This window comes from Eschrichtius robustus, chromosome 10 (assembly GCF_028021215.1).
Source record: "Eschrichtius robustus isolate mEscRob2 chromosome 10, mEscRob2.pri, whole genome shotgun sequence".
In the NCBI taxonomy this organism is placed as follows: Eukaryota; Metazoa; Chordata; class Mammalia; order Artiodactyla; family Eschrichtiidae; genus Eschrichtius; species Eschrichtius robustus.
This window is the reverse complement of record NC_090833.1, coordinates 36,905,354-36,928,555: the sequence shown is the minus strand read 5'-3', so window position 1 is coordinate 36,928,555 and position 23,202 is coordinate 36,905,354. Positions and strand designations below refer to the sequence as shown.

The window sequence follows — 23,202 nt, the reverse complement described above, 5'->3', positions numbered from 1 at the left end:
CTCTACTTCAAGGTCTCCCCTACCCACTGCCCCTACTCTTGTTCTGAAGCTGCTTGAGTTCCCAACCTTCTCATCTGTCCTGGGGGCATCCTTCTGGGCTTCGCTGGGGCTGGTCTTATGTCTCCAGAACAGTCAGATTCCCCAGAGCTTTGCCTGTCATTTGGGGCCCTCTTCTATCCAGCTGAGCCGCTGGGTTCTTTTCATTGTTACAGCAGTCCTGGTCCCTATGTGTTTGCCTGGTAGCTGCTTACTCCAGGCTTTCCTGCTCACTGGGCTCTGCTCCTGACAGCCATGATCAGGTATCTTGGCATTTCGGCTACAGAGGGCCACTTTCTCCCCACCTCCCACCCCAGCCTCGTCTGGATATGAATATTCCCAAGTGGTTTGAGATTCCACTGGCTTACCAGTTGACTGCCTCACTGGGCCTCCCTCCAGGAAGCGCCCCCAGCCCCTCCTTCTGAATCCCAGAGGCCCTGCTGGCTCTCCTTTCCTCCTCTCCCTGGGGCTCTTGTGGTGGCCTGCCAGCTCCTATCCTTGCCTCTGCCACCCAAGCAGGCCCCTTGCAGCCTCACCACATTTTCCCCTCCCCTCTGCCGCCCTGAGCCAGTATACAGACAGCTCTTGTGAAGCTTCTGAGAGTTTTTATTGCTTCTGACCACAGGGGAACAGAAAGGGGAAGAAAATAAACAAGGCAGTTTCACAGTTGCATGCTGACTCCCAAGCCCACAGGTGGAGTTCCAGGCTGCTCAGTAGCCTAAGAGTCCATGCCAGCACACACACACACACACACACACACACACACACGCACACAAACACGCGCGTACACGCACGCACGCGTGTGCACTATCCACAGCTGTTTTGTTAGGCTTGGTAAGAGGAGAACAATGGCTCCTAAGTGAGGGGCAGCTGTGGGGTCCTCAAAAGGGTCCTGGTTTTGCATTTAGACAAATCAAGGTTTGGATCCTCAGTTTGGTCTAGCGTTAAGCCTCAGTTTCCTTATCCGTAAAGAGAGGTCATTTTTCCCAAGGTCACTGTAAGGTTTAAGGCAAATGATGGCTAGGGCAGCGTGAGACCCAGTTCCCGGCCAGAGGAGAGCCTTTGTTGAGTCGGTGCTGTGGGTGAGGCAGCTTGGTGTGCCTGGGGCTTGCTGGAAATGGCCTGTCCTACTTTGCTCCTTTCTCTTCCGCCTGCTCCCCAGGAGGCCTCTTCCTGACTGACTACTCCACCTGCTCACCCCGCAAGCTGAGTCCCTTCCGCTCCTTTGCCAGCACTGAGCTCTTCCACTTCCATGTTCCCGAAGACACATTCCTGGCCGTGTGGAACCTCATCATCTTCAAAGAGCAGGGGGGAACATTTGGGGACCACTGCCCAGACCAGAGTGTGACTGTGTGAGTGTCTGAGTTAACCTCCTGACCCCCGCGTCCAACCCCAGGCCACTTTCCAAACGAAAATGCGAGTTTATGAGTATCTAAGCTGACCTCCTGACCCTGACCCCTGACCCTTGTCCGGATTGAAGTGTGACTGGCTGAGGGCCAAGACCTCTGTCTCCTGACCATTCCTGGCTACTGTGTGACTGTGTGAGCGCCCGAGCTGATCTTTTGCCCCTTATGTTCTGACCCCTGACCTGGAACCACTTTGTTGTGTGGGTCAGTATAGCGAATCCACTTGTTTTACTGACGATAAATGACAGTTCTCCTTTCTTTCCCCCATTTTCCATGTCCCACCCCATTGCCTGCTTTCCTCTTCTCTTCATTCTGGTCCCCCAGGTATTTCCGTTCCGGGGCACCCCCTGTCATCAATCCCCTGCACACACACTTCCCAGGGGACACGGCTGTGCCTGGGGTTTTCTCACTGACTCTCAGCTGGACACTGCCCAACCGCACCTCTGGCATCTTTAACGTCAGCAGCCCCTTACCTGGGGACTGGTTCTTGGCTGCCCACCTGCCCCGGGCCCACGGCCACATCTCTGTCAAGGTGGGTTGATACTGTCCAGGGCAGGAGGGGCCAGAGCTGCTTCTCCATCTCTGGGCTACCTGGCACACCAGCCTTGTGCCAGGGTGGGCAACAGCATAAGGGTGGCTGGTGTGGGGCATAGCTAGAGGTCAGCAGGTCACCTGGTGGGTCAAGACTAGTCTTGTTCTGCGTCTTGGTTGGTGATAGCCCCGCAGACTCTTGTAGGCTTTAGCCCAGTCGTTAGTCCATTTGGGAGTATACGTTCCTCTTCTATCGGAATTTTAGCTCCTGACACCTTATGGAAGATGGTAAGAGAATACTCTGGGGCAGGGAAGCCCTTTCCTGTTAAGAGAAGGCTTTGGGCAACTGGCGTCCAACCTGATTGTTGACGCTCTTTCCCTCAAACATCGGCAGTGATTTCATAGAGCAGAGTTTGTTAAAGTCTCCAGTGTTGTAGGGTTGAGGTCAGGCTGCTTCTCCATTCTGGTTTGCAGGGGAAGGAAATGCTGCAGAGTTTTCCTGCCACTCCCAGGTACTGGGCAGGCTAGACCTCTTCATTACTGTGAGAGGACCTGAAGGTTTCTTGCTCCTGTCCATTGGTGGGAAGGGGGGTGGGATGAGGTGGCCATGTCAGAGTGGGATGGCCACGGGTTTGGGGTCAGTGGTCACGGCAAAGGGCCAAGCGTGAGCTGAGCAGGATTCAAAGAACAAGACATGAAGAACAAGAAAGCGAGTAGGGTTTGGCCACTGAGAATTGGGAGGGGCAGAAATTCCCAGTCAGGTGAGGATTTGACCTGGCCATCTCTCTCCAGGGTGAGTTCCTTGAGGGCAGGGGCCCTGGACTGTGTCAGACTCCCCTCTCCTCCTCCTGCTGAGGCCCAGCGTTCAGAGGTGTTATAATGCTTTTGAATGAGCTGAGAATTACACAGGGACAAGTGTATGGGCACTGCTGTTGTCGGAGATGGGAACTCAGGCTGAGGGAGCGTCTCGAGGCCTCAGTGATAGGCCAGTTTTTCCTGAGAGTGATGTACAGGAGAACCTCCTCTGCAGGCCTGGGAACCCTCTGGGTGAGAGCATGTTGCGAACTTGCCCGGAAGTGGCTCTGGGTTCTAGGTTCTTGACTCCCATCAGAACCAAGGGTTCTTCTATCAGGAGGAATGTCTTCTTAGGTCTTTGGCCAAATCCCAAAGAGCCTGTTCCTGGTCCCAGCTCCGATTCTTGACTCTCTTTGTGAGAAGAGAAAATCTTTCTGAAGCCCTGCTGTAGTTATCCAACAACCTTTCTGATTGAGCAGGAGGAATCTGGTGCCTAGGCCTGGGCTGGGATTATGGGAGCTGAAGCCTGGTTAGGAGAGGTCAGAACCAGGCTTGCGGTGCCCATTTGCATCTAGATATAGCGAGTGGGGCCTGGGGAACTTGGTACTGCAAGCTAGAGTCCTACCCCGTAGAGATCCCTGGGGTGTGGTGAGATTAGAGAGAAGAGGGCGCAGTTACCCTTTGCCTGTGACTGGCAGCCGTGTGTGGACCCCATGAGAGACGGAGCTCTCCAGTCAGGCCTGTTCTAGTGGTTGGGGGGCAAGATCTTCTTTGTGTTTCCTCTAAGAATTTAATTATCTTCTGGAATCTTATATGGGCCTGTAAGGATTCTTAAGTTCTCTGGTTAATTCCCTAGAATCAAGCCTATGGGTGGGTTGTCCAGAGCATTCCTCCAGGGCTCCGTCTTCTCTGCTTGCCTCCTCCTTGTCCCATTGTCCTGACTTCCCATAAGGCTTGGCCAACACAGGAAGTTATTGTGGGTTCAGGGATATCCTTGGGTGGGGACTGAACGGTCCCATTAGTAAGAAGGCAGCACTGTTCCTCAGCTTTGGGGATGAGTTCAGGCCTCCCTTTAGACCTTAGTCTTTGAGCACCTGCTTTGTCTCAGGCCTTGGGTTGGGTGCTAGGGACACAGATAGGTAAGATGTATACTAGTGAGATACAGGAGGTATTTTAAGAGGACAAAGGAGAGGTGGATAACTCAGCTTGGTAGTGTGGTGGAGAGTTGGTTTTAGGAAACTGTTAGGAAGTGAGACCTGATGTTGAGAAAGCAGGGAAGGGCATTCCAGGTGGTGGGAGTAGCATGGGCTAAAGCTTAGAAGGGAGAACTGAAGTGGTTCAGTGTGGGGCGGTCGTTGGGGTGAGTGAGGGAGCTGGAGGGGTGAACAGAGGCCAGATCGGGAAGGGCCTAGAAGTTCGAACTTTATCCCGAGAGTGATAGGGAGCCTTAAGAGGTTGTAAGAGGGAAGTGACTTATCTGGTCCAGGCCACTCTCCTGGGCTGTGGTCCCACACTTCTGCTGGCCTCTGTGTGTGTTATTCACTACTGTATTCCTAGTGCCCAGCACAGAGCCTGGCGCATAATGGGGGCCTGGCAAATTTTTGTTGCCCTTCTGCCATCTTCTCAAACTCATGTTTCCCAAACTGATCTCATTTCTCCTCCTTTCCTTTTCTCCTTCTTTCTGTCAGCCTCTTCTGTCTTGACCTGTGCCCTCTATCTCCTCGCCTTTCCTATGTGGCGCATGTGTTCCTCCTGTGGTGTCCAGCTGCCAGTCTGCCCTGAAGGGCTGCCCTTTGGCTTGTGGGTAACATCTGGCACCCAAATGGCTTATTAGGGGAAGTTCTCCAAATGTCTGGGGCACAGTTCTCCTCAAATGCTTCCTCTTCCCAGCTCCAAGATTTGAAAGTAAGTGAAAGCAGATAAAAGAATGAAAACAACAATAAGGAAAGAAAAGGAGCAGATTGTACAGAAGAAAGGATTCAGTTGAATCCACCCACTAGGACCAAGTGTGGCTCAGTATCTCAACTGAAGTGGTTCAAATCTGCTAACAGTCTTCCTTCTGTTCTTCTTCCTCCTTCTAAATTATTTTATTTGTATTTCAAATAGGTAATATATGCACCTGGTACAACATTTGAAAGGTACAAAAGGCATACAGTGAAAAGTAAGTCTTCCTCTTCCCTTTGTCCCCTTTCAGTCCCCATGTTTCCTCTCCAGAGTTAACTAGTAACTAGCTGTTACCTAGTTCCTTATATTACTCTTTCCTTCTTGAAACATTTTCTCCTCTTGTCCTTTGTGACTTTACAGGACTGTCCGGTTTTCCTCCTGCCCACCGCCCACTCCTCTGTCTCCTTTCCTGGCTTCTCCTCTGCTTGATCTCTTCACGTGTGGTACCCCAAAGCTTGGTCCTGGGACAACTCCTTTTTATTTCTTCATTCTCTTGCTAGGTGTCTCCAGCACAACAGTTTTAAATACCACCTATAAGTTCATGTCTTCCAGGTGTATTAAGTGAGTCCTAATTTCTTTGAATCTCAGACTTTATATCCAGTGGCTTACTTGACGTCTCTGATTGGATGTCTAAGACCAGTCTCAAACTTAGCAAGTACATATCCAAACAAAGCCTCAAGTCAAAATCTCTTTAATTCCTATTTCACTTCTCCCAGTCTAAGCCTCTTTGTTCTCTAATCTTCTCAGTAAATGGCACTGCCATTCACCAGTTGCTCAAGCCCCAAATTTAGGTGTCATACTTGATTCTTCTTTTTCCCTTATTTCCCCACAACTAATCCATAAAGAAAAAGTATTGTTGACTCTACTTCTAAAGGATGCCCTGGATGCATCTACTTCTGTTTCCACTCTTAGCACACCTTCCCTTAGCCGCCTCCTGGGCCACCACAGTAACCTGCTAAGTGGTCTCCCTGCTTCCACTCTTGCCCCCTGCCGTCTCTCCAGTGCTCATCTACTTCCATGTTGATTGGTGCTAGCTAACTGTGGGCCGGGGCTGTGCCGAGTGCTGGAGTATTCCCACGGAGAAGGCCAAGATCTTTGGGCATCTTCAGTCTGCAGGCCTCACCCAGAGGCTCAGGCCTTACTAAAGAAACTCAGCCCACCTATGCTAGGACAGTCTAGGAGTCAATCTAAGGCCTTCCACTCCAGCTTCTTTCAGATTGCTTCTCACTCCACTTCTCACTTTTGGCCCTCCTGGTCCCTCAAACTGCCTTGCTTTGGCTCTGTTCCTTCCAAGACCGCTGATGTTGACTGAGTTTGGATTTTCTCACTTAGCTTCTGCCTTGGCAGCTCTTGAGGACCTGACTTCTGGTGCCCTTTCTGTGGTTCCATTACAGGATGAAGGTCCCTGCTGCACCTTCCCTGGTCTCCACTGACTGAATGCTCCCGTCCACAATAAAGGAGGTGTTAGACATGCACATTATACAGTTTAAGGAAGGAGCACATCTTAACTAGAGAAGTCATGTCCACTGATCTTTTAGTTAGGGCAACAGCAAGCAAAACGTGGAAGAAAGTGTTTCTTCCCTCTGGACTGTGTAGTAAGGACAGGGGCCATCTCCCGAGTGTGAGTCCCCACCCTTAGGGCTCATTCACCACAAGATTATTGTGGTGGTGATTCCTACGTTAGGAAGTGGGGTCAATGAAATAACTCGTGAGAGTATTTCTGGTCCTTAGGGCTTGACACAAAAGATGAGGGACATCTGCTTTGGATATCAGAGATGGAGGTCTCTGAGCAACGAGGTGGGTTCAGGAGCTCTCTGAAGGGACCTCTTTTTGACACCTGTTCTTTAACTCAACAGATATTTTCTAGCACCTAGTATGTGCCAGGTGGTGTGCTAGGTATTGAGGGTGCAGTGATGCAAAAGGTACAGGAAAATTCCAGGCAGAGGGTAAGGAGATATTCCGGCCTGGCATCCACCAAGGCCCCCTTCCAACCTTGTGGAGCTTTGCTAGAAGTCAGCAAACAAACAAACAGACAAAACAAAACAAAAAAAAGTCAGCAAACAAGCCTTGGCTGGCTTTTTCCATGGCATGGAACTCAGTGGGATGTCAAAGCCTGGAATTCTTGTCCCAGGTCAAGGCTAATGGTATGTCTTGGTCAGAATAACCACATAAGTGAACAGTGGCCTCTAGTTTATTGGGCCAGCATAAGACCATTTGTCCAGAAGATGAGAGAAGCCTAATCAGGAGCCCCCCTCCCCTGAACTGCTAGGATCGAGGTCCCAGAGAGCTGCAAATGCCACAGAAGAGGAGCCAGAATTAATGGGCCCATCCTCACTGGAGATGCTGCAGGGCCAGAGTGGTGTCCCCCCGAGTAGAGAAGTGTTAGGGATTTTATCCAGAAGAGTAGCTCGGGGAGATGTGGCGGTTCTCCTCCAGTGGCAGAGGAAAGCCAGACTGAGGCAGAAGGAGCAGATGCATCTGTGGGCCCCTGAGGCAGAGCGGTGGTCGGGGGACAGAAGATAGGCTTTGGCTTCATACAGGTCAGAGCTACCCCCAGCTGGGTTGATTCGCTTATTCATTCATTTATTCAGCAAACATTCATCTGTGAGGGGTGGTGCACTTTACTTTAGGCTCTGTGTCTGGGGGAACAAAATAAGACCAGGTTCCTGTTCTCAAGTTACCTGTAGTCTGGAGGTCCCTTGGGAGGCAGAGTGGCTCTTCCCTGGGGGTATTAAAGCAGAGGCTGGACAAGCACTTGGGAGGGGCAGGTGGAGAATAAAGGAAATTAAAGATTCAGATGGGGGAAGTGGGGAGGTTTGGACTGGGAGCCTTTAAGGGGCTTTCTAGTGCCCTTGGAGTGCTAGTGTTCTAAGTTCCTGAGGGCTTGGTGGGGGAATGAGGTGGTTTGAAATTACCTTGAGGGGCTGTCCAGGAATGCTCAGGAGGAGGGGTTATTGGAGGAGGGGCAGGCAAGGCCTGACTGTCAGGAGGGGCCCAGTTTTGAGTCCCTAAACCTCAGCCAATGCTGAGGATCCCAGCAGATCCTGCAGACCTAGGAGGGACCCAGAGCTTAGAGGACCACGGTCACAGCCCCAGAAGCAGGAGGGCCAGAGGAGGTTTGTCCTCCGCCTCAGCAGGCTGTTCGCCTTCCTTTAGTAGCACCTCGCTGTCTCCCCTCCTGCCACCCCTGCTTGTGTCTCAGGGTCTCCAGGATGAGTGTCAGTACCTCCTTCAGCCGCAGCTGATTGTCCGGCGTTTGTTGGACGTGGCTGTGCTGGTGCCTGGGCGACCCTCCGAGCAGACCCTCTCCCTCCACAATCGCTCAGCCCTGTACAAGTAAGTCAAATACTGCCCCACACCGGGCCCTTCCCATGTTCCTTCCCCGGCCTCAGCCTACCTGCTGATCCTGCTCTCCCTCTGGCCAGGCTGGACTGCTGAGCCACCCAGAGCCCCAGAGCGGCTCCCACCCCTGCCTCCCCTCTCCCAGCACAGAGGGGAAGACCCGAAAAGGCCTCCGGTTCTTCTGTCCCCTACCCCTCCCTTCTTCCCAGTGTCTCCCTCATCCTGTGTCCCTCTCACCTCTCTGTACCCTGTCTTTTCTCACCTCCAACCTCCCCTCTGCCCAGGGTCTTTGTGCCCAGCTTCACTTACAGGGTTTCAGCGCAGCTGGTGTGCGTGGGGGGCCGCGGGGCATCTGCCTGCCCCCTGACGCTGCGCCTACGCCCCAAGGCCCCACCCCTGCACAACTCAAGCTCTGTGGCCTGTGGAGGTGCCTCGGTATGCCAGCTGGAGCTGGCACTGCCCCCATGGGGGCACTGGGTCTACGTGCGTGTGGAGACACCATCCCGGGGCCCTGGCAGGACCGTCTGCTTCCAGCTGTGCGTGCGGTTGCAAGGTCAGAAGCCCCACACCTGCACCAGCCACCCAGCTTGTGCCGACTTCTGTGGCTGGGAGGAGGCAGGCACAGTGGCTGTGTTCACTGGTCCTCGGCCACGTCCGTACGACCTCCCCGGCCCAGCCCAGGCTCCTTTACTTGCCAAAGCCCTCCCACTTGGAGTTTCAAGTCATTGGAAGACCTTCAGATCTTTTCTTGGTACCTGACTTGGGGCTCACTAAGGGACCTCATTACTCTCCTTGATTTAATCTCTTGGTGTCCTGGAGTAGGCAGGGGACAGCTAGGACTTCTGGGACATGGTCCTTGCCAAAGCCCTTGCAAGTCAGTGAGAGGGTCCATCACCTGTTTCAGCAGTGTCCTCACTGCCCTTGGGGCGGGAGAGATGACCTTGAGTCCCTCCAACATGACATTCCATTAGCTGTGACCACTAGGAAGCCCCTGGACCCTGTCCTGTGACCTTAGATGCCAGACGCCAAAGGGACGTTGGATTCCAGTTCTTAGCCTCCCCACCCTTTGTTATACCCTGTGGGGCTTAGATCCGGTGTGTGGTGGGGCTGCAGGGCTGTGAGGGTGGCAGGCCTCAGCTCTGATTTCCTCTGCCCCGCAGAGTGCCCACAGCCCAGCCTGTCCCGTGCCCTGGTCCCCGGAGCTGCCATGAACATGCCCCAGTCACTGGGCAACCAGCCACTGCCCCTAGAGCCGTCATCCCTCGGGGCCCCTGCCGAGGGGCCCGGGGCCACATCCCCACCAGAGCACTGCTGGCCAGTGCGCCCGACGCTGCGCAATGAGCTGGACACCTTCTCCGTCCACTTCTACGTCTTCTTTGGCCCCAGCGTGGCCCTCCCTCCTGAACGCCCAGCCGTGTTTGCCCTGAGGCTTCTGCCAGTGCTGGACAGCGGAGGTGTCCTCAGCCTGGAGCTCCAGCTCAACGTGGTACTACTTGTGGAGAGTGGGGAGGTCGCCCTTTGGGGGAACCTGAAGGGGAAGGTGTCGGGGTGAAGGGGCCCTCACCTCCTCCAGGAAGCCTGTCTAGGTTGCTTTCACCTTTCATGGTTAGAGACCATGCCTCAGCCCAATTCTGGTCAACAAACATGCCCTGAGTATTTACTACACATGGGCTGGGTCAGCCAGGGCAGCTGAGCGGTCTGGATTTTCCCAGTTTTATAGGCTTACCTGCCACTCACTAAGGGCCTCTCTCTATGGCAGGTGTTTACTTTTTCTCGCATATCTCCTGTGATGGGGAGCTCACCACCTATTGAGGCCACTCTGATTGCTAGAGGCATTCTTTTTTTTTCCAAAGTTTTTTTTTTTTTTAAACTTTGGGTTTATTTATTTATTTATTTTATTTTTGGCTGTGTTGGGTCTTCGTTTCTGTGCGAGGGCTTTCTCTAGTTGTGGCAAGCGGGGGCCACTCTTCATCGTGGTGCGCGGGCCTCTCACTATCGCGGCCTCTCTTGTTGCAGAGCACAGGCTCCAGACGCGCAGGCTCAGTAATTGTGGCTCACGGGCCTAGTTGCTCCGCGGCATGTGGGATCTTCCCAGATCAGGGCTCGAACCCGTGTCCCCTGCATTGGCAGGCAGATTCTCAACCACTGCGCCACCAGGGAAGCCCTGTTTTTTTTTAATAGACCTTTTTCAGAGCAGTTTTAGGCTTACAGAAAACTGAGGGAAGTACAGAGAGTTCCCCTCTTTCCCCACACAGTGTCCCCTATTACTCACGTCTTGCATTAGTGTGGTACATTTGTTGCATCCCTATCCAATTTTAACAGCCCTTCGGATGCCTCTCAGCCTCGCCAAAGCTGAACAGCCTCAGCATCTTGGACTTCTCATCCTCTGCTGTCTCCTCTGGTCATACTTCTGGTCATCATGCCTCTGAAATAAGTGATCTAAGGTGGTCTGACCTGGGTGGCAGGCAGCATTTGTGCAACCTGAGATCAAGTTACCTCTTTCAGCTGCTGCCTCACACTGTGGGATCACCTGAGGCTTGTGGTGGACTAAGACCTCTGGATCTTTTTCCTTTTCTTCCTTTTTTTTGCTTCAAAACAATTGTATACATTTTTATTATAAAAATAATAGGATCACATATAAAGGCTTTGGAAAATAGAGGAAGACACCTCCATAACACAACTGCTTAGCTTTTTGGTATATGTCCTCCTAGTCCTTATCCAAATTAACTGATGTGTTTATCTAGTTGTAACCAAGGACCATGCACATTTTCATGCCCTGAGCTTGGTTCATGTGAACCGCTGCCAATTCCTATCTCATATTTTTGCAGCACACTTTTTAACCTGAGTGGAAGAATTTATGTCCATCTTTGAGGCATTGCCTAACACTGGTTTGGACCTTGCATCTTCACTGCTTTGTGTAATTCACACACTTGAAAAGCTGGCCTTCTAAACCTCTTAGTCATTATTTTCAGCACTGAACAAGACTGGGCTGAGGGCAGAGCCCTGTGTCAGGCCATTGGCAACTGTCTTGGATTGGCGTTGATCTAATTATTTATCTACTGTTCCCTCAGCCAAAAATCCTTTTAACTTTACTATCCCTCAGCTCTGGGGCAGGGATCATTTTCCTATCACCCACCTGAGACCTGGTCTGTGTCTTGAGGTGGTGTTTTATGGGACATGGCTCAGAACTTTCTAGCGATCCTGCTGGTCAGGACAGAGCTGACTCTTCAACCCCAAGATGTTCCTTATTTTCATACTCAAATTCTCTGTGTTCTGGCTAAGACTGTATATGTTCTGTGTTTGCTTATTGCCATGCCTTTGGGCAATGACAGTGAAGTCTTGATTTGACCTTGAAACTATAGGGCCTATGTCAGAGACCAGCCCCACCCATACTGACTCTTCCTCAGTATCCTGAGAGGAGAGGCCCGCTTCCCCTGCTGCTTTGCCCTGTCTCTCTCTACATTCTTGTCTATTTTCTCTAAAAGGCATCTGCTTACATCAGCCATCTGCATGCTATGACACTGCTGCACACCTCAGACAGCCTGTTCTATTTATTCTGAAAGGTATATTGGCACACCTACTCTGATCTTTTCCTCAAGTATTTTGATGTTTTCCCTTGGATCAAAAACTGGACATTTGGCTCAGAGAACTGCATACCTAGAGGACATTTTTTCTTTGGCTCCCACCAGAATGGGTTTTGCTGAAAAATACTTTGGCATATAGCCCTGGGCTTGCATTGAGGGAAGTTATGAACAAGTTGTATGAACTTCACTCTCGCAGCTAAGGATAGGAGGCGGGGCAGCACACAGTGCTTCTCTGATGTGAATTTAACTGAGAACCACCCCTTTGGGTGCAGTGCTTCTCCTGAGACTCTAACTTTTATCTTGTGGACTCACAAATGTGGTAACTCACGTTTTCTTCTTTGCTTTGGTTGCTTGGAAGTTAGCAAATATATGGCCCACATCTAGGGACAGATTTGTAAATTTCCCTCATGTATTTATTTTATCCTGTTATATGTATTTAATAAGCTGCCTCAAATCCTTCTTGAATGAGGTGAGCTTATGGCATCCCGTTACCTTTATTCTTGTAGACAACCCTTTCCATTTACTCCTGTGGATATCCAGTTTCTTTTAATCCCAGCCAGTTTGCTACATTTAATCCCGTAGGCGTCCTGTTACCACTGCTCAGTACCTAGAATCATTTCACCTGAGGAAGAGTGCATTTCTTTACATGCCTCCCGCCTTCAAGGCCCAGGTGAAGATGTGAAGATGACTGACGAACCTTACAATCACCTTTGTTTACAACTAGTGTCTACATCCAGCAACAGTGCTCTTTCCCTTCCCCCCATCAAGCTAGATAGGACTGAAAAAGTGGGTGTTGTCTCTTGCCTGGACAGAATTTAAACAATTCTCCCCAAAGAAAGGATTCAGAAGTGGCCTTGCCTTCTCATCAGTCTTTGAAAGATCTCTGCTGTGGAAGATCTGGTGTTTCCCAGTTTTTCTGTTGTAAGAACGAGGAGGTGAGGGGTGGGGAGGGTGCTTCTGTGTGGAGAGCACCTGCAGGAACGGGGTGTCCAGTGAGGGCCTGGAGGGGTTTCTGGGGAGGGGTTAAGAGGTGGAGGAGTCTGGCGGGGGGGCTGGTGGGAGGATCTGGATGGTGTGGCCGCCTCATCTTTATACCCGCCCTGCCCAGAGCTCCCTGCGCCAGGAAAATGTGACAGTGTTCGGATGCCTGACTCACGAGGTGCCCTTGAGCCTGGGGGATGCAGCAATGACTTGTTCCAAAGGTGGAGTGAGGAACCGGGGAAGGAGGGGGGGCTGGAAGTCGGAGGTACGGGGGTGGGTATGGAGGAAGGATGGGCTAGGGCGTCTGGGAACTGGGGGCAGGCGGGTGAGGGTTCTTTAGGTCCTGACCCCACACTGACTCCTCCCTTCTCCCCTCAGAGTCCCTGGCTGGCTTCCTCCTCACGGTCAGTGCCACCTCCCGACTGGCCAGGCTGCGAATCCCATTCCCACAGACGGGGACCTGGTTCCTGACCCTGCGCTCCGTGTGCGGGGTGGGGCCTCGGTGAGCGCGGCGGGGCGCGGCGGGGCGGGGCGGGGCGCGGCGCGGCGGGGCGGGGCGCGGCTGCGCCTGGGCCCGGTTGATTGGCAGTTTGTGCGCAGGTTCGTGCGGTGCCGGAACGCGACGGCCGAGGTGCGGCTGCGCACTTTCCTGTCCCCGTGCGTGGACGACTGCGGGCCCTATGGCCAGTGCAAGCTGCTGCGCACGCACAACTACCTGTACGCGGCCTGCGAGTGCAAGGCCGGTGAGCCGGCTGGGCTGGCGAGGGAGCCCACCCGGGGCGGTCGGGAGGGAGGTGGCAGCCTGAGTAGCCGGGTTTGAGGCGGGGCGGAGTCAGGGTGGGACCACCCTCCTCTGGCAGTGGCGTCGGGCTTGAGCAGAGGCCGCCCACGGAAGTGTCCGCTGAAGCCTGGGCTGCCTTCTCACCTCTTCCACCCTGTGCCTCTCTCATCCGCAGGATGGCGGGGCTGGGGCTGCACCGACAGTGCGGATGCGCTCACCTACGGATTCCAGCTTCTGTCCACACTACTGCTCTGCCTGAGCAACCTCATGTTTTTGCCCCCTGTGGTCCTGGCCATTCGGAGTCGATATGTGCTGGAAGCGGCTGTCTACACCTTCACCATGTTCTTCTCCACGGTATGCGGTGGCATCTGTGTCTTCACCGAGTCCTTACCCATGGTGGGGGGTGAGAGTCTACATTTCCACCACGGGGTTTGGGGATGTCTACACCTTCATGGTATGAGAATGTCTCCTCTTCACTGTACAGCAGTGCTTCCTGACCGCTTCGTATCATGGCATGCGAACATGATAACTTTTATAAGGCACATTGGGATATATGAACAATGTTCTTTGCGATTTAAGATAACAAATAGTCACTGGAGACAGTGTGGGGTCTCCAGCGACCCGCACCCTGCCTGTCCACTCTAAGGGCTGAGGGGACCTTTACCTCAACACACTGGCTGAGAAACTCTGACCTACAGTTTGGAATTGTGTCCACACAATTCCCCTGAGTTGCTACATCTAGGAATCTTTTCATCTCATCCCTGGGCTCTTGGTATCTTGTGATGTACAGTGCTTGCCTATGAGCACTGCAAACATCTTAGATGGATTCAGACTTTTCCACATGTCTTAGCAACAAGGATATCACAAAAACCAATACATGCTTCCCTGTTGTCCAGTATTAATAGATCAGACATATCCAAATTACAAAAATCCTACTTGTCATCTAGGAGAAAGTGGGGGGCAAATGTCCTGAAACTGAGTCATGTTCTAGGGTCCCGGTTGTTTCTCCACAGGTGAGGAACAGTGGGCTGTAACCGAGCCATGTAGCAAGACCTTGGCCACTTAAGCTGCATGAGAACAGCACACCCCAGTTTTGTTTGACTGGTTCCCTTTTTAGGCCTGCTCTGACAATGCCCCACTCTGTTTTTATATTCAACATTGTTTCTCTCTCTCTCTCTTTTTTTTAGTTTCCGGATCCTTTTTATATTGTTGCTCACTAAATCCTCTAGCAACAGCTCTTTCACCAGCGCACTCTTGGTTATGTGCAGATCTAATGTGGTTCGCAATTAGTAAGAACACCTAAGTGTGTCAGGAGCCTGGAGCGTGTGAGGAGAGCGTATCCATTCTCCTGCACTTCACAAAGCATCCTGGGCATTGGCTCCAGGGTATTCAGTATCAGATGACTTCTTATCTTCTGGATTTGATGGCATATCATCCTGAAAAGAAAAGACCTTCCCCTAGTAGGAACGCTGGGGGAGTCGAAAGTGCCTGGCATCACATACAGTGCTTCCACTTTCTTAAATAAGGCAGTAAGCAAATGATCAAGGAGAAAGTACTGGCTCTGAGGTGTTGCGTAAAGTCCTGCTCTGACTCCTGTTCTTTTTCCACACGTGCCAAAGTGTAGAGCTACTTGTGATTCATTTTTCCCAGGCAGATTTCCTCTTGTCCCTCTTTCCTGTTCTTTATTTAGTTTAGACTTATTTCATTCCTCAGCAGTCTCCATTTAAGGACCCATCGGTCATATTGCAGGTATCAGCACCAGCATAGTAGGCGACAGTCTTCTTCCTTGTCTTCAAATCCAGGACAGTCTACACCTGGAAGTAGTGTGTCACTTCCTACCCAGGGCCTGGGAGCAGACAGTAGCTTTGTTCTTCAGGAGTTTAAAATTCAAAATGTAAATAAGTAAAAAAAGCAAAACAAAGCAAGCCACAAACCCAGCACTTGATTTTGTATATAGCCGACAGTTCAGATAACTATAACAGAAAAACAACATCTACTGAATACATGCTGTGTGTGAGACACTGCTCGTGGAATCCTCCCCATAGCACTGTAATAATAGAGAGGTATTGCTATTATTATTATCCCTTTTTTGCAGATGAGGAAAGTTTAAATACTTTGCCTAAGGCCTGAGGTGAGTGGTAGAACCAAACTTCTCACTCAGCCTGCCTCCTGATCCCTCTCATGTAATCATTGAGATGTAGTGTTCCCCTTGCATAGGGCAGTGAGCGTGCATTGATACATTTCTAACCTGACTTCAGTTTCTCAGAAGTCCTGGAGTATGTAGAAATACTAACGACCTCACTTTAGTAGTTCTCAAATTCTTAAAAGATAAAAAGAGCCAATCAAAAGGTCAGGAAATATAACCAAACCAAATACAAGAAATCACAGGGAAAATATATCAGACATTGCGGTTGTACACCTCTAACTCATACAGTTAAAGCCACATGTCCTTCACAGTGCTAGAGGAGTCTTCATAATTGGATCCCAAAAGACCCAGACAGAGCTGACATCCTGGGGCCCCTGCAGCCTTCCTGGCTGATTGCTGAGACCCTGGCTGCAAGCCCACCTCCTCATTACCTCTTCTGTTCCTCACACCAGCACAAGTAATTCTCAGTGGCCCTTGGCAAAATCCCATGACTGTTTCCAAGAGGAAACGGAAGCAGAAAATAAGAGAACAGCAGGAAGTTTCATTCTATCCCGAGTACAAATATTCTAATCTTTGTATGGATTGAATATATTTGCGTCTCCAATTTTAAATTCTGTGGTGCCAGGATACTCTGTTTTGGAGCGTTAGACAAACTGTATAGTTATGTTATAAAAGTATAAAATTCCACAGAAAAAAACAATTTAGGATAATTTTCCAAAATTATCTTGTAAGTAAAGAAATGTTCAAAGTTGAGGAAGGTGTCAAATTAGATTATACTAATAGAAGCCAGTTAGTAGTCTGAATTTCTTTTCTTAAATCCCCCAATCTTTCTGTGTTATTTCTACCACTTCTTTTTATTGCTGATGATAAAAGGAATACTAATCTAAAAATTAGTCCACAATTTTCAGTGAGACAACAATAGTGCAATATATATATATATGTAATATATATAATTTTTTTTGCATAAGGGAAAGTTTATTAGTGTGGGGATATTCTCCCATGAACATACATGGCATAAAGTATAAGATGACTCTAAGGTGACTGAAATTTACTGGGCACATACTGTGTGCCAAACATACAGGAGAGTATTCCAGACGTTCAAGGTAGAGTTTCCCAGGTGGCGCTATAACTCAGCCTTCAGTAGCCCACTCCAACTTTCGGTTGAGCCAGTTGCTTCTAGGTGATGGGTAAATGGTTACACCAGTGAAATCTATGGTGGTGAGCCATTTGCTTTACCTCATTTGCTATAAATTGTGCCTCCTGGTTAGAGATGGTGCTGAATGGGTGCCATGGCAATCGATAATGGATCCTGCACCATGAATAGTAAAGCAGGCTGAAGCACTGCAGGCAGAAGAGACAAACATATGCCTAGAATATATGATAACAAGATGCTGTCTCCTCTGGGTTGAGGAGTTTCAGTGAAGCAAGCTGCCACAGGTTGTTGGCGGGCTTCCCTAGCAAAGTGTGCCCCGGGAGGGAGTCAGTGATGGACTTTACTGATGGCATTTTTGGACATTCAGCAGTGACAGTAGCCAGATCAGGATTGGTGAAATGTAGATCATGTTGTTCACCTCACACTGCAGTTTTATTTATTTTTATTTTTTTAATATTTATTTACTTATTTTGGCTGCACCGGGCCTTGGTTGCGGCACGCGGGATCTTCGTCGCGGCATGTGGACTTCTTAGTTGCGGCATGTGTGTGGGATCTAGTTTCCTGACCAGGGGTCGAACCCAGGCCCCCTGCACTGGGAGCACGGAGTCTTACCCACTGGACCACCAGGAAAGTCCCCACACTGCAGTTTTAATTTAACTCTACCCCTAAGGGTTTTCTACAACCTTAAACAATCTCTTTGACTTTCTAGTATACTTGTAGAATAATCAGTCATAGAAGATTAGAGAGGTGATATCCCCCAAAACCTCTCCACTCCGGAGATGATCTCTCCATTATTCCCCACTCTTTTTTTCAATGTAGAAATTCCTAGGAGGAAATCAGCCTTCAATTAATTATTTTCGTAGATGTGTCTTCAATGTTACGTGACTCAGCTTTGCTTTTTTTCTGCTGATATATATATATTTTTTAATCTTTTTAAAATTTATTTATTTATTTATTTTTATTTTTGGCTGTGTTGGGTCTTCGTTTCTGTGCGAGGGCTTTCTCTAGTTGCGGCAAGCGGGGGCCACTCTTCATCACGGTGCACGGGCCTCTCACTATCGTGGCCTCTCTTGTTGCAGAGCACAGGCTCCAGACGCGCAGGCTCAGTAGTTGTGTCTCACGGGCCTAGTTGCTCCGCGGCATGTGAGATCTTCCCAGACCAGGGCTCGAACCCGTGTCCCCTGCATTGGCAGGCAGACTCTCCAACCACCGCGCCACCAGGGAAGCCCTCTGCTGATATTTATCCTCTCTTATCTGAGATTGAAAGATTTATTACAAGTCCCTCTCCCAGAAGTGTTTGGGCATTTCCTTCTGTATACCTGAAAGTCAGGCATATGAAACAAGTGCTTGGTGAAGTGTGAAAGGTGAAATTAATGCTTTAAAATAAAATCCAAATCATAAAACAGTATTGGGTAATTTAGTGAGCAGTAGTATGTATATCCGGTCTTGGAGGTAGAGAAATAGAAAAAGGCCAAAATATTGATTTGTTTAGGAACCAAATTAGTTCCCAATTAATCACATATAAGAGAAAGAATTAAAAAATAAACCTTTGAGGCATATTCAAACATTAATTCTAATACTGATATGGGCCCACATGAAAGTCTCTCCAGGTTTCCCAGTAAGAACTCATTTTCTCTATTTAATAATATAAAAGAGGGATTTATGTCCCCAAACTTATAAACCCTTTGAAAAGCCTGGGATACTCACTTAAAACATGATAATTCCAGAGCAGTCTCTTCCTGAAGGGACGACATTCTTTACCTCCAAAGTGAAGGGAAAGAAAGAGGATAGGTACACAAGTTTAAGACTTGCAGTTTAAAATGCGAAGGAATCGAACCCAAGGTTTCTCAATGTCAATTAATATCCCTGAGTTTTCTTTTTCATTTATTTTTCTTTTTCTAAACTCCTAGCTTCTCCCTGCCCTTATGTTATTCACCCTTTCCCCTCTGTTGGTTGAAGTTACACATTTTGCAATTTGAATGACTGGATGAAATCTTCAACAGGTTCAAAAGAAACATTAGCAGTTTCTTTCGCATCCTTTGTCTCTCAAGACTAAACTTTTGAGTCTGTTTTCCCATCCTGTTGGTGGCAACTCTGCATCTGGGCTGGCTTCTGTCAGCTTTCACAACAGACCTGCTTCAGTTTCCCACCTGCTTTCCCTAAGGTCGCTGCTGTTTCAGTGAGGTTGCGGTGTCATGGTTTGTGCTATGAGTTCGGGATATGATGCTCCTTTTCCCTGAACTCTTCTTCCTGACCTCGCCTCCACCTTCTCGTTCTCAGCTCTGACTCATTCAAACAGGAGACTAGGTTCTCCCATTTTCATTTTCCCCAGGAGTTACTGAGACCCCACTGCTGCCAGTGAGTGAAATTGTGATATTGCTCTGCTATCTCTCTCCTCAGCTGTGGGCTGGATATCCCTGCCCCCTCCCTACCCACACCCAGAGCCATGCCTCTGGAGGCCTGGATACCTGTCTCACTGAGGTCTGTAAGGCTGTCTCTCTTTTGGGCTCAGAGCCCTTGTGACTTAGGGTTGCCTTTTGATAGAATGATGAAGAAACTGATGTGGGCTGAAAGTAGTGCCTAAAGGGTCCATCCAGTCAGTGATCAAGCCACTTCAAAGGCTGCCTTTTGATGGTACAACACAGCCTTCCTGCCCCAGCTTCGGTTCAGCCTGATGCATTTCAGCCCAATCCTGGCAACTACACTGAGTTGTTTCTCCTATCAAGAGGTGCTCTCAGTAGCCATGGCTCCCTGAGGACCTGGGGTAAAGTGCAGGGGACAGAGGTCAAACAGATTGATTCGCAGAATCTTAAGAGACTTGTTTGATCCCCTAAAATCTGCTGGCGTGTCGCAAACTCAGCTCCAATGAGTAGATTTTGGTCAGGTTTACATAGGTCAAAACCTTTTTCTTTCCCATTATAGCTTCGTAATTTTTCTTAACCCTGCTTCCATTACCATAATAACCCAATCTTCCTGACACGGAGCAGGGGCGATGTTGGGAGATGGGAGAAGTGAGCATGCCACTGTGATGGTTGTTCTCGGTCAGAGCTGTTTGTCTTCAGAGACCTTGCCCAGTCTCTTTTCTTTGGGTGGGCTCGTAAGGCACATGATATAGAAGGACGCGTGTTCCTGCATCTCTGCACCAGATATTCTTGAAACCATCCATGGCCTTAGTGTTTAGCATCAATAAGTACTCAGATTACCTAGATTCTACACAGAAGTTCAAAGAAAGGTGACAGCAAATGTTCCAAGACAAAATAAACTTGAACTCAGGTTATCCCTGGGTCACTGTTTTCGCAATAAGGGAATGCAGGCTGCCGGAGGTCCTGATAGCATTATCCAGCGGGGCATAGGGGTTGCGACCACAGACCCAAGGGCTGATGGCAGAGCTTGGTTCCTTAATTGGGGTGCCCAGTATAGCTTGTTCCAGTTCCACTTGTGTCCCCTGCACCCCACCTTTAAGCTCCTCAATACCCTATTCTTTACTGTGTTCCCCACCGTGTAGGGTAGGTGAGCACTGTCCCTTCCCTGTGTTCTTCCCGTGGTGTAAAGTGCCATGCTCTTTTCCATGGCTTTAGGGACTGCCTTTTTTCTTACTGTCCCCCCACCTCTTCCCCCATGGCATTGGGCGGGAGAGGATGCAGAGGACCAATTAGTGCAAGGTCTGAAGGTGAAGCATAACTCAGAGTCTGAGCTAACAGACAGGGCTTGGGGTTTGGATTGGCCAAGAGGCCAGATTCCAGCCTCAGAGCTTGGGCCAGGATTACAGGTGGGACCCACGCGAGCACAAGGGGATACAGGCAAGGATTGGCCTCAGCTTGAGAGACCTGGATCCCCTGGCTTGGTGCTCTCACAGCACATTCCAGAAGCAGGAAGATTAGGAAGGTGAGGACGAGGCTTAGGGCTGCCAGATACGTACAGCCTAAGACACAGACCGGGCCTCCCTACCACATTCTTCTCAGGGGTGGGGAGTTGGGAATTTCCCAGTTCTGCTCAGTCTGTGCCCTCTGACCTCCGCTTTTCTGACAGCAGCACGCCACCCCATGGCCTCTTTCTCCGGTTTTGTAGACCTGGACCTTTGCCGCAAGTTCTCTCAATGCCTGTCCTCTCTTCCTCCAGTTCTACCATGCCTGTGACCAGCCAGGCATTGTGGTTTTCTGCATCATGGACTACGACGTGCTGCAGTTCTGTGACTTCCTGGGCTCTTTAATGTCCGTGTGGGTCACTGTCATTGCCATGGCTCGCTTACAGCCTGTGGTCAAGCAGGTCAGTCCAGAGTGGGCCCTGGGGGACAACCATAGCCAAAGTCTACTTGAAATCCACTTCCCCATCTCTCCTGGGGGCATTGCCGAGTGCCTCTCGCCATCCCGGCCCAGCCCCTGGAGACCTCTTTCTCTAGGTGCTGTACTTGCTGGGGGCTATGCTGCTGTCCATGGCTCTGCAGCTTGACCGGCATGGACTCTGGAACCTGCTTGGACCCAGTCTCTTTGCCCTGGGGATCTTGGCCACAGCCTGGGTAAGGTTGGGAGGGCTGGGGGCGGGGAGGTCCCAGCAGGACTTGGGTGCAGGGACTTGGGTATCTGGTTCCCAGTTTAAGGTGGGCTTGGACCCTGTCGTCATCACTGTGCTGCTCACAGCGCTGCACTCCAGTCTTGGCAGATGCCTTCAGGTCACCACCAGGGCTCAGGGGAAGCCTGAGAGTGACCAGCAGTGGCTTGGGTTCCAAGGCCTCGCGTTCCTGAGCCCCACTTCTCTGCCTCCCCCAGACAGTACGCAGCGTCCGCCGCCGGCACTGCTACCCGCCCACGTGGCGCCGCTGGCTTTTCTACCTGTGCCCAGGCAGCCTTATCGCGGGCAGTGCCATCCTGCTCTATGCTTTTGTGGAGACCCGAGACAACTACTTCTACATTCACAGCATTTGGCATATGCTCATCGCTGGCAGTGTGGGCTTCTTGCTGCCCCCTCGTGCCAAGACTGACCGCCAGGTCCCGTCTGGAGCCCGGGCCCGGGGCTGCGGTTACCAGCTGTGCATCAATGAGCAGGAGGAGCTGGGCCTTGTGGGCCCGGGAGGGGCCACTGTCAGCAGCATCTGCGCCAGCTGAGAGGGGCTTTGGGCTGCCCTTGGGGAACGTGAACTCTTCCTCGGGGCAGAGAGCCCTTCCTTGGGTTCTTCCTGGGAGCATGGAGTCCTCCCAGGGATAAGAGACAAGTTGTATTTCTTGAGGACATGGAGTCTTTCTTAAGGACATGGAACTCTTTCAGGGACCTGGCACACTTCCCGAGGGCCTGGAGTCCTCCTGCATCTTAAGGACTGGAGCCCGTGCAGGGCCACAGAGCCCCCTCAGGACCAAGGAGTCCCTCCCAGGGGTGTGGAGCCCTTCCCAGGGTATGGAACCCTCCCGAGGATATGGATTCCTTCCCCGGGAGACCAAGCCCTCTCAGGGACATGGCATCGTTCCTAAGGAAACGGAGTCCATCCTGGGGAAGCTGAGTCTCCTGATCTTCCCAGCAGCTCAGCAACTATGGGCTCAGGCTTCCTTCCCAGAGGCAGCATCTGGGCTGTGCTGCGCTGGGAGGGGGATGCAGGACAGATGGGGCTGGGACTGGGGCTGGGGTGGCTGGTATCCTGAGTTGATGCAGGTGGAGTCTGGTGTGTCTCCAATGAAGTATTTGCTGGTTCTGTGCTGCTTTTTTTTTCCCGGGGGAAAGGGTGTGGGGAGGGGAGGGAAAGAGGGACCCTGAGACAATCAACAGGGGTGACGGAGCCCAGCTGGCATGAGCTGCTGGAGCTATTGTCTGAGACTTTTGCCCCATTGTGTCAGGCTGCAGCGGCCAGGAGTAGGGAGTTGTGTGAGTCTGTGTGTGTGTACTTGCTGAGATGATTTCAATCAGTGAGACAGACCTCCCTTGTGGTGCCCGCACCCAATAGGGAAGGAGGCTAAGGGCTCAGGAAATTGGACTAGCGGGTACAAATCTCAGATGTGCAAGAAATACCACAAGAATGTAACTTCTGTTTTGAGTCTCCATTTTGCCCGAGTGCCGGAGACATAATCTTTTGTCATTTGGGGATTTCTTCTGTTTCCACAAAGGTCACAGCTGAGTCCCAAGGGTCTTACATAATGCCGAGATATTGCAAGGGTGTTCTCCCTGGTCACCAGGGTCCATGTGGCGCCCCTGAGATTTCCGTCATCCCACCTGGTCCCCAGTCAGTGGTACAAGCAGGCCATCCTGGAGTGGTTTCTTGTCCCCATCTGTGTAACCCTTTCAGTCCTGAGGCTCTCCACCACTTCTGTGCCACATGCAAAGACTTGTGAGACCTTGGTTACCCAGAAACACCTTGAAGCCATTTCTACCCTGGGTTCCTGCTCTGCATTTTACTTGACCAACAATGCATGCGTTGCTCCAGCTTTCACACCCTGCAAACCTGTCCAGGGGCTTGGTCTGGGGAGTGGGGCTCAGGGCCCCTCCCTTTTGGGGCCCTCCTATGCCAGTACTCTCACTAC

General features: G+C 50.7%; 1 protein-coding gene across 5 annotated transcripts in view; it reads left to right on the top strand.

Annotated features, from left to right (window-relative positions):
- Positions 1-23,202, top strand: part of TMEM8B (transmembrane protein 8B) — a 49,273-nt gene that overhangs the window by 13,458 nt on the left and 12,613 nt on the right. The window contains exons 2-13 of one of the 5 annotated variants that reach the window (XM_068552405.1): positions 1,202-1,388; positions 1,767-1,974; positions 7,915-8,048; positions 8,339-8,607; positions 9,215-9,540; positions 12,747-12,840; positions 12,998-13,121; positions 13,220-13,362; positions 13,576-13,754; positions 20,819-20,965; positions 21,099-21,215; positions 21,470-22,379. In XM_068552405.1, the coding sequence (XP_068408506.1) occupies positions 1,202-1,388; positions 1,767-1,974; positions 7,915-8,048; positions 8,339-8,607; positions 9,215-9,540; positions 12,747-12,840; positions 12,998-13,121; positions 13,220-13,362; positions 13,576-13,754; positions 20,819-20,965; positions 21,099-21,215; positions 21,470-21,901 (2,360 nt within the window). In that variant the 3' untranslated portion in view covers positions 21,902-22,379. Of the gene's footprint in view, positions 1-1,198; positions 1,389-1,766; positions 1,975-7,914; positions 8,049-8,338; positions 8,608-9,214; positions 9,541-12,746; positions 12,841-12,997; positions 13,122-13,219; positions 13,363-13,575; positions 13,755-20,818; positions 20,966-21,098; positions 21,216-21,465; positions 22,380-23,202 lie in introns of those variants that run through there. The other 4 variants (XM_068552404.1, XM_068552406.1, XM_068552408.1 and 1 more) reach the window with 4 other exon arrangements.